This window comes from Ochotona princeps, chromosome 14 (assembly GCF_030435755.1).
Source record: "Ochotona princeps isolate mOchPri1 chromosome 14, mOchPri1.hap1, whole genome shotgun sequence".
In the NCBI taxonomy this organism is placed as follows: domain Eukaryota; kingdom Metazoa; phylum Chordata; class Mammalia; order Lagomorpha; family Ochotonidae; genus Ochotona; species Ochotona princeps.
The window spans coordinates 14,502,206-14,513,404 of record NC_080845.1 but is presented as its reverse complement, the minus strand read 5'-3'; the positions used below and the strand labels follow the sequence as shown (position 1 = coordinate 14,513,404).

At 40.1% G+C, this 11,199-nt stretch overlaps 1 protein-coding gene across 5 annotated transcripts in view; it reads right to left on the bottom strand.

Annotated features, from left to right (window-relative positions):
- Nucleotides 1–539: 539 nt before the first annotated feature.
- The window catches only part of ASTN2 (astrotactin 2), a 980,906-nt gene continuing 970,246 nt past the window's right edge, over nucleotides 540–11,199 (bottom strand). For all 5 annotated transcript variants that reach the window (XM_058672825.1, XM_058672827.1, XM_058672826.1 and 2 more), the window contains one exon: nucleotides 540–1,375. In XM_058672825.1, coding sequence (XP_058528808.1) covers nucleotides 1,138–1,375 — 238 coding nt within the window. In that variant the 3' untranslated portion in view covers nucleotides 540–1,137. The remainder of the gene's footprint in view (nucleotides 1,376–11,199) is intronic.

The following is an 11,199-nucleotide window of genomic DNA, read 5'->3' as shown; positions in this document are numbered from 1 at the left end:
CAAGCTGTTTCTCACCAGCTAACTTTTGTTTTGTGAATGCCTTGCGGTGGTACCTGGTTCCTTAAACATCACATAAAATTTCCTCTCCAAGGATTCCAATGCTCAACATCACCTCTTGGCACTTCCTGCTTCAAACCTTGGTCTTAATGAAAGTGCTTTCAGATCCCCAATGAGTTATACTTGCCTTTAGCCCTGGGTTTCTTTCTCTCCATTTTTCATGGATTGCCTTTCTTCTTGGGACAAATCCATCTTTGCCTCATCAGTATGGATTGTTCTTCCTCATCCTCTGGCTTAGGTCTCACTATCCAACAATGAGTTTGGAGACTCTTCATGATTTCCTCTTATAGACTGAAGCCACCAGATTGCTTATATGTAATAATCCCTAGGTCAGAAGTCCCCTGAGTGTAGGCAGTTTTTTCCTGTCTTTAGTGGCAGACTCTGTGGCAGGCCCTAGTAGACATTCAGTAAATATTTGTTGAGTGAATAACCAGAAGTGCCTGAAAATGCATACCATTGATAACAATCACCACCCAAGCAGAAGAGACAATAGGAATTTTTAATGCATGGAAATGCCCAACAGGACTCTGAGCAGACCCACAGGTAGCAGGAAAAGGCAAGGGTCCTGCAAACCCAATCAATCAGAGAGAGAGAGAGAGAGAGAGAGAGAGAGAATCCTTAAAGACCCAAGCTTCCCCACTGCAACAATCCTCTGGGCTGCCTTCCTATGCTGCAGTTCTAGCTCTCTGTACTCCATAGGTCTCCTCCGGGGGTCCATCCAGGAAGCAAGCTGAGTGTGGCAGAAGGGAGGAAGGAGAGGAAAGGCCATTTGGTCTCCACCTGAGAGCTCCTGCCTTGGAACTGAACACCATCCATACGAAAAGGTTTAAAAAGGGGAGGCTTTGATGGAGTCAAAAAATAGAAAAAATAAAGGATAGAGAACAAAATGAATAATTCCATTGGTTACAAAGTTCTCTGCTATCCACAGGAGAAACAGTTTGCTTTGGCCTTGCTTGGCAAGCTTCATCTGCCAGGCCCGGTCCTCTGCCGTCTCCCAGCCCACCCAGGCCCCAGGATCCATGTGAGGGTGCTCCCCTTCCCACGGAGAGTCTCTGTGCTCGTGGAGGGAAGTGCCCTCCCTCACCGGCCCTTGGAGTCCCCATACGTGTTTCGGGTCATGGAGACCATCTTCTCCTCACACGTGATTTTGGTGTCTTTGAGGATGCTGTACCACACCATGCCTGCAGGCCGGACCTCCTCGCTGCGGCAGAAAAGGTAGGGCACGGTGTCCACCCGGCTCTGGATGTAGGGGCTTCGCAGGAGGCTGGAGCAATGGCTGCTCACCCTTTCCAGACGTCGTAGGATCAGATGAGCCTTTCTGAAAGGTAGGATAAGACAGCAGCGATTAAGGAGAAAGCCCAGATCAGGGTTAGGTTTGTGAGGTGATGAAAAAAGATCAACAGACAAACAATAACATCACGTCCTACCAATGTCCTATTCATTTTTAAAAAAGATTTATTTTATTGGAAAGGCAGATGTACAGAGAGGAGGAGAGACAGAAAGGAAGATCTTCATCTCATGATTCACTCCCCAAGCGGCCGAAATGGCCAGTGCTGCGCCAATCGAGTCCAGGAGCCAGGAACTTCTTTCCGGGTCTCCCAAGTGGGTGCAGGGTCCCAAAGCTTTGGGCCATCCTCGACTGCTTTGCCAGGCCACAAGCAGGGAGCTGGACGGGAAGTGGGGCTTCCGGGATTATAACCGGCACCTATATGGGATCCTGGCGCGTTTAAGACCAGGACCTTAACCATTACACTATTGCACCAGGCCCTGTCCTATTCATTTCTGACCTGGGTATAGAACAACAGCCCATATCCACTGGTTCGTTTTATGTGGTTTCAGACACCGGGCACAGGTATAGCCCAACAATATTAAATGGAAACTTTCAGAAATTAAGAATTGATCATTTTGAAACTGCATGTCATTCTGAGTAGCGAGATGAAGTCTCATGCTACCTTACTCCATCCTTTTCAGCAAGTAAATCACCCTTTCATCCAGCATACACAGGCTGTATATACGACCCCTTTCTTCCTCTGAGTCCTGAGAGAAGCTGTCTCCACTGTAGCAGCCCTTATTTTACTTACAAATGACCATAAAGCACAAAAATAATGATACTGGAAATTTTGATATATAACATGGGACTTCTTGTGGAAAATGAAAATGAAAAGATGAATTTGTCTTGATGCAAAAAATGTTGAAGTCAGTGCATACAAGTGGTCTTCACAAAACTTGTGGAAATGCACATTATGAAAAAACTATGCATGATTTTCAAAACAATTTGTCCCAACATAATATTTCAATTACAATTTTCTAAAAACTTTTCAAAATTTCTACTTATTCATTTATGTATTAATTGGTTTAAGAGGCAGGGCTGGGGGAGGGAGACAGAGAGAGAGAGAGAGAGAGAGAGAGAGAGAAAGAAAACTGCCATCTGCTTGATCTGCTTGCTCATTCCCCAAATGTCCACAAAGGCCAAATAAAAGCTTGGGTCTGGGTTCTCAATCTATACCTCCCACATGCGTGACAGGAGCCCAGTTACTTGAGTCATCACTGCTGTGTGCCAGAATCCAAGGTAGTAGGAAGATAGAGTCAAGACCCAGAGTTGGGCAATGAACCCAAGGGCTCTGATTCTAAATGCAGGCTTGTTACCCGCTCATTCAAATGCTTGCCCCAATACAAACTTTCTAAAGCCCCCTTGCATATTGTTTACAATCATTCTATATTACTATTACATATAATTATTAATATTTCACTGTGCCTAACTTACAAATTAAACTACCAAAAGTATGAACAGACAGTAAAAAGTCTATGTGTATATGTGGCTCAGTATTATCTATATTGTCAGGAATCCACCAGAGGTCTTGGAATGTTTCCTGTGCAAGTTAGAAAGAAATGCTATATTTCAGATGCCTACTCAAAGGTTACCTTAGAACGTACTGTCCTCTTCAATGACATATTGCATTAAAGAAGAAGAAGAAGAAAAAGAAGAAGAAGAAGGAGAAGGAGGAGGAGGAGAAAATAATGATGGTGTAACCTTTGACTTAGCATTTGTACTTCCATGAAATGGAGCTCTAGAATTTATTTTAAAAATCAGCTTTGGGGCTCTGCAAATTAAAATTAATTATAACAATGATTAAAAAATAGTAACAGTGATTAAAATTTGAAATGCACCATGTTCTACACACTGGATATACTTTGCCCTCATTTTAAAAATCTTATATATGCTTGAGAGCAATCCTAAATATATTGCTTTTCCCACTTCCATTTAATGGACGAGGAGCCCAAGTAAGCCGAAGAAATGACATCTTCTGAAAGCAATGGCATCCTTCTCCCAGGTCAAACATCAAGTTGTCCCTTGGAGTTGGGCACTCAAATATAGGCACACTCACAACATTCCTCCCCAACTGCTAACCTGCTTCTCCAACCCTCATTTGTCCAGTAAAGAAATTTGGAAATTTCACTTTCACTTTTGTCTTTTGTTAAAGCCTAGATAAAGGTCCCCAAGTTAGAACTGCTCTGTATGTCTCATGTTTTTCCATTTTCTAAAAATAATAATGATGCTCTTTTTCTGTACGTTAACTGTGAGATTAAGTATGGATAGTCTAATATCAAACACAGAGTAAGCTTCCAATAGATGATAATGTTATACAGATTTCTAGGGATGTTTCAAACATCACCAAGTATATTAAAACTAATCAACATAATTAATAACTAGGAAATTTGTATCATAACCACAATGAGATATCTTCTCATAATCAGAATGGCTATTGTAAAAAAAAAAAAAAAAGAAAAGCAAAAAAAAAAAAAACCCACCATTCCATAATACTGGTAACTCTTATACATTGCTCATGGGAATTATAATTTATTACTGCCACTATTAGGCAGAGAATTGTATTGGGTAAGTCTTCAAAAAACTTAAAAACAGGTTTACCATACATTCAGTTATCCCACTTCTGGGTATACACACAAAGAAAATGAAATAATCGTATCTACAAGATACAAGATACACATTTCAGCAATAGTTACAAAACCAAGATACAGAATCATCCAAAGTGTCCATATCAGCACTGATAAACAAAATGAAATGCATGTGAACAATTAAATACTAAGAAGTCATAAAAAATTGAATCCTGTCCTTTAAGTGAAATTGGATGAACCTGAAGGATACTGTGTTATTTGAAATAATGTAAACATAGAAAGACAGAAGCCACAAAAGCCACATTTTCACTCACGCAAGGAGCTTTTAAAAATTTATCTCAGAGATCAGTGCTAGACTGTAAACTGACTACTGGAGACCAGTAAGGGTATGGAGGAGGAGGGATAAGTGGGAGACTGCATAATGGGTCCCCAAGTTAACTGGAAGGCACGTGTTCTATAGCACACTAGGGAGGCTGTACCGAAAAACTAGAAGAGAGAAGTTTGAAGGTTCCAGATATGAAGAAATGATGAGGTGTTGTAAATGCCAATAATTCCGACTTGATCATTATGTAGTATATGTATGTACAGAAGTATCATACCATACTCCCTTTATATAGTGCAACTATTACATGTCAGTTTAAAAAAATAAAATTGAGACTGGCAAGGGAACGGGAGGAGACTTATGATCACAATACCTCAGGGTCAAGGTCACCTGAACACTAATCTTATTAAGAATCATTCTGTGCCATGGTGGTCATCAATCAGAATTTATCTAGAAGCCCTTGTACAGTTTCAGAGAGAAGTTCCAAGAGAGACCTGAAGGCTGCCCAGGTGTTAAACCTGGGAGGCTTCGAGATCACCCACTGTATGATAAAATTGACTCCAGATATTTCCTAATGCCCTTAAGGGGCACAAACTTGCACATCTTGAGAACCTCTAATCCAGTCTGACCTACTCACCTTAACAGTGGGGAAGCAAGCATTGCCAAGTTACATTGTAAGTCAGTTTCATTGTCAAGGAATACCTCATAGTGGAATCCAGTTCTCTCTACCTTCCAGCATTTTCAAGATGCCTGGGGATTCAGTAAGGCCAGATAAAAGGTTTTCTCTCCTGTGGAGTCTCCATGCCTCTCCAAGACGCTGGGAGGGAGAGTTTTATGACAACAGACTCAACAAATGGGAGACTGTGTTAGGCACCTGTGTGGAGGCTGAAAAAGGACTGTGCTTATGTGTGAATGCTTTGTGGGCATGATTTATGAGGTGCATTTCAAAAAGTCCTCTTTGTATAGTTCCCCACTTAGGTGGAAATTTCCTGTGGTGCCAACAATTCATCACTTACAATCACACTCTATACACAATCCTCTTTCCTCCTGGGCAAGTGTCAGCCCACCCCTTCCTCCGACCCCCACACCAAGAGAAGCCTGTGGAATTTCTTTTTCACTCCTGCTCATTTAACTTCTTACCGCGTTCCCTACTAGTTGTATATACTTGGGGAACTCTCTTAACATCTCTGAACCTGTTTCTTCGTTTGAAAAAAATGGGGCTTTTGTGTAGTTAGTGGAGATGGAGTCCCTCACTCTTCATTACTTGGGCATCTATTACATGAAAGTGCTTTGATTTTGTGGGAAGGCAGACAAGTATAGATTACAATGCAGGTGACAACAGCAAGGATAAAAGAAGTCATGGAGCTGCACAAAGAGCGGGAAAGATGCCTAAGTAACACTGGAGAGTCTCAGGAAGGTGTCCAAGAGGAAGGAAAACTCATGTTGAATCTCATAGGAGAATGGGAGTTAGATAAAGAACAGCCAAAACATAAAAGATGGTGTAAGTAAAGGCACAGAGATAACAGGTTATGTAGAAATTATGGGAACATGACTGGAACACAATGCACAAGTATAAAACTGCAGAAGTGGACAAGATCCAGGTTGTTGAGCCTAGAACTGAGAACTGTCAGGACTGATATATGCATCAGCAGGCTCCCAGACATGGGCTGTTCAAGTCCACAGTTTAGCTCACTCTCTTACTGTGTAAGATTTAACAAATTGTTTGCCCTCTTGTGACTTGGTCTAACCTTATCCATAAGATGGAAATAATAACTGTATCTAGCACAAAGTATTATTATATTAAAAAAAACTACAATGAGCCTGCAAGTTTTAATAAATGTTTTCTAGGTTTCTCGAGTTAAGGGTAACTAAAGAAATTACTGAGGTTTAAAGATACAAAGATGCAAAGTAGCAGATGTTGAACTGCAGCATTGAAAAATATTTCTAGCTGTCTTGAGGAGAAATGAGTAGGTGTTGGGGCCCAATTGTCACCAAGAAACCAGATAGAGGTGTTGTTTCCTGTGAATTCACTTACTGATGTTTGTTTTTTCTGTACTGGCATGAAGTCACTCACTGTCTCTGGGTCATCATCTATGAAAAATTAGTAGCTTGTTGTTTGCTTCATGGGGTGATGGTGAGGGTTAAGGCAAACTTGTAGCAGGGAGTTCAGTACACAGAAAGCACCTGGGACACATTAGCAAATATCATCAGCACAGTCATTATCAACACCATCATCATCATGTTTTAGGTATCCTTTGTGTACCAGACACTGGGGATAGACACAAACCTGTTTGATCCTTGAATGTCTTTATATGGCACGAGAAGACATAAAAATTAACAGAATATTAACAGTTTCTAACTCAGAGAACAAGGATGGAGAATACTCAGGGTGCTAAGGGAGTACATAAAATGAATGACTGAAGTTTCCACTGAGGATGTATCAACTGATCTGAGCATTCAGTGATTCAATAGATTTTTCCAGTGAATGACAAAACAGAGGCAGGAACTCAAAACAGGTTAGATGAAAGAACTTAAACTGCAGTTGTAGGAAACACCAAGTGTAAAAAACTGATAAATGACTGATGAACATGCCAGAGACTAACTCTCCCACATTCTTGTAGGGCATGCTGAAATATTTGGATTTTATTCCTTGAGCAGTGGAAAGCCACTCTGATCCAGGAAGTCACAAAAATAGGCAGTAATTGCAAAATGAATTTGAGCATGACAATTTCAGCATGCCCCGAATGCTGTCTTGCAGAAGTACAATTGCCTAAGATAGAAACTCTTCGGAATTATCTCCTTTAATTTTTTTCCTAAAAAAATTAATCTAGACGGATAGGGATATAGAGAAAGACAGACAAACAGATGGAATTCCCATTCATGGACTCACTATCCAAATGTTTGCAGTAGGCAGAGCTGAACCAGGCCAAAGCCAGGAGCAAAGAACTCCTAGCAGGTCAAGGAATCACCATTTGAACTTCCTGCTTCCCAGGAAGTACTTTAGTACTGAGTTGGAATCTAAAGCAGAACCAGCAATCAAACCCAGGCACTTTGATTTGGGACATGGATATTTGACTACTAGGCCAAATACCTGCCTCAAAAATAACCCTTTACAGGGATGAATAAACTTTAGTTTGGAGTGAGGAACTGGTTTTTTATAGGTATAGTACAAGCTAATAATAGGCAAATGTAGACTAAGGGTTTCTGATTAAATAGAACCTAGATGAAGTGTTTGGCACTGGAATCCTGGATTCAAATCCCAGTTCCATAACTGAATAGCTGTTTGCCTCATAAGCACATTCAACAAGGACATTAACTCTTAGTTATCAAATTAGTGAAATGAGAATAACATGATGTTGGGAGGATGAGTAATTAGTGCAGCTTGAAATAAACGTTAGCCATGGTTCAGAGCAACATACTACAGCAGAAAGGACATAGGTTATAAAGCCCTTTAGGATTAAGTCACTTCTACTTTGTGAGCCTTAACTTTCCAGTTTATGAAATGGGAATACTAATGTTTAATTTGTAGGTATGTTAGGCTGAAATGAAATGATCATGATGGGTAGGTAGCACAAAACTCTGAACACTGCAGACACCAAAGCAATGTTTGCAGGTAGACAGAGACAGGAGAACCCAGAAGGTGAGGTATGAAGAGAAATTTTGGAGGTGCTCAAAGGCTGGATAGGAGGAGGGAGAGAGAGAGGCAGATGGAAGACAAGAGTGCTGCGTAATACATTGTGGACAGCGGATATCCATAAATCAGGAGTCAGGGAATGCTGTAAGCTTTCTCTGGAGGAAATCATAGGTCAGAGTGACCACTCATCTGAAATACCAGAAATGAAATCTTCCTCAACAGAGACAGGATTCCGGCCTGCCAGGATAAGAAGTAAGAGGTGAAAGAGGGACACCCACGCTAATTCATCGTTGTATCAGCAGGCAAGAATGAGCTAAGGATGGCCTGTGAGAGAGTCAATGGTGAGCCTGGAGGCTACTTTTTCAGAAATTACAGAACCTTTGACCTACTATTCTATTCCCAGCACCATTACCCAATCAGCAGTTGACACAGTTTTCAGACAGAGAAAGAGACCTAAATTCTAAAGGGCCCTTGAAATGGACAAAAGGACGAGAGGCAGTAAGGAAGCACTCCTTCCTCCCCACATCCTTGAGTTGAACATAAATGTCTCTATGTTAGCTGACCTCAAGCTTAATGAGAGTTGAGAGCATGACGTGATTGTAAAAAATTGAAACGCAACCTCTAGAAGTAGAGAGGGCAGATTAAGGGAAGTAATGACTTCATTTATGTTGCCCTGGTCAGGCCACATCTGGAAAACCCCAGTCACTTCTGGTAAAAGGGACACATATAAACCACAGCCAGATCATAATGTTGAAGGGTGTCTCAAAGGCAAGCCTTTTCAGCTGAAAGCAAAAATGGAGGGTGTCTATAGAAGAGGGAACTGGCAATTGGTTATGTTGTACTAGCAACTAACTGAGTATCCTTAGAAGGAAAGCAGGGTCAAGGACAATAATGTCAGAAACAGCACCTTTACAGCAATCATCTTCAACAAAGTCCTCACCCCAGCACTATACAGTTTAATCTCCCTACAAGAGTAAAAAAGAGCCTTTACTCAATCATGTGACTTGTACCAGTGTGACAGAATGACAGAACCAGGTCTTGAATCTCTGCTGCAAGGCAGCTAAGCATTATTCCAAAGCCACTCCAAAATTAATAAAAGGCAAATTTGACTCAATATAATTTTTAAAAGCTTTAAAACTAGAGCCCTGTAAATATAACAAGATACTGGTTCCCCATTTTCCAGAAGGTTATGAAGTCAAAGGTGGTTTGGAAAGCAGTCTGCTGGTTGTATGAATCAGAGCAGGTATTCGTTGTTGTTAAAGGAACAGAGACAGGCCACCTGATGTGTGCTATACCATGAGCCGTTCACAACAAAACCTACCTTGAGCTCCTAAGAGGACCACATTTACTAAGGTTCTGTTCATGCTTTTACTTGCACTAAAATTTCGTCTTCAGGAAGTGTTTCAGGTCATCTCAGCTATCTTAAGGCAGTTTTCCCCCTTCATTACTGAAACATTTTACTTCTCTTTGGAAAACTGTATGATATTCTTTCTAATAGTATACCTAACAAGAGACTGTGTTTGACATCAGAAGACAGTATTTTGAATTTGGATTCTGAGTCCTATTAGCAATAACCTTGAGTAATTTATGTAAGTCCACTAATTGTGTTGCTTGATATTTAAAGTCTGTTGTTCAGCAAATGAAATGAGATGTAAATGACTAGGCCTCCACTTCTCTTTCCCACTTGTTTCTTGGACAGCATACTGTTTTTTTGTTTTGTTTTGTTTTGTTTTGTTTTTGGTTTAACAGACAATTAGGCTAATATGTGATATGTTCATGAAAAGCTAAATAGCTTTTAATAAAGATGCCACATGTTATATCTGCATCTATGAAAACAGATGGAAGAAATATATTTAATGAAAACAGACCAGTAGTAGAACATAATGAGACACAGTAGAACTCATGGAGATGCGATTGTGGAACTAGATGTATTCTTAAGCCTGTATCTATTTCTCCATTTGTACGAATGTTCATGTCAATGTCACATCTACATATGGAAAGGCAATTGCCCAATGTTAACAACTTTAAGACTAGGCTATGAATGGGAGTTTGGGGCTGGAGCTATGAAATTTTCACATTATATTTTACATATTTATGTATTATTGGATATTATAAAATGAGTAACAAATACTTGGAACAAAATACTATAAAATTGCTCCCATTTGAAACATGAATGCATTCACACACATCTGAAAAAATGGTGATGGATTTGGCAATCAGGCATTGTTTTGGACTTCCCAACAGTTCTCCAGATTTACTTTCAGCATAAACCTACATCAAAATGTAGTATCACATCATCCCTATCAAACAAAAAGCCAGGATCTCAGGTATTCTTGTGGATACACATCTTAAGTAACAGGTCTGCAATGTGATCTGTAAGTGAAAATGTTGGCATTTGACTTCCTCTTGTCCTGGTTCCCACCTAAGAAGCTGTGAGGACTTTTCAAGCATTCATTCTTTGACTGCTGGTTAGAAGGACTGAATTTTCCACTTAACAAATATTCCATTTGGAACTTACAGAGAATTCAAGGTGATAACCAAGTGTTCTATAGTATCAATGGGGAAATGAATCCATGGAACACTTTCTCAAAGTCATGAGCTAGGCTACTATTTCTCCATTCTAAGACAGCTAGGATATAAGATGTAATTGCCTTAATAACAAGGAAAGGAGCACCTGGGGAATAGCATTGTCTTATGACATGTTATGCAGGAACAGCCTGCTGACCAGTCTTCTCATTACTAGATATTGGTTCTGGTAAAAGGAGGATTTATCTTCTTCACTCTATTATTTCCAGCCATGAGCATGCAGCTTGCTGCATAAATGAATCAATACATTAAGCAACTAATGAAATGAGATCTCCTCAAGTCTTAATATTGGTGTGGACATTACAATTTTAAAAAATGTTAGAACAGTTTACAGTTCATGAAATTTAATTGTTTCTGTGACTTATAAATGATTCAAAACTCAGAGAGACTTGAAGAATCTTTGGTGAGGGGTGTGGCGGGCGGGGCACAGAGGAGGGATACAGCAGGTTGGGCTCCAAGCCACCCAGTTCAGTTTCTACCAAAACAGCTCAAAAGCCATCTGGTCTACACAATTATTTGTATCATTAGCCAATTATTCACCAAGCAATTATTTAATACCTACTTATACAAAACGGATAGGAGATAAACACTGTTCATAACATATTGTAATGGGGAAGAAAAAGTTCCTATGTAAACACAAAAGTAATATAATAACTGAAAGTAGTAAGTGTAAGATGGAGAATTA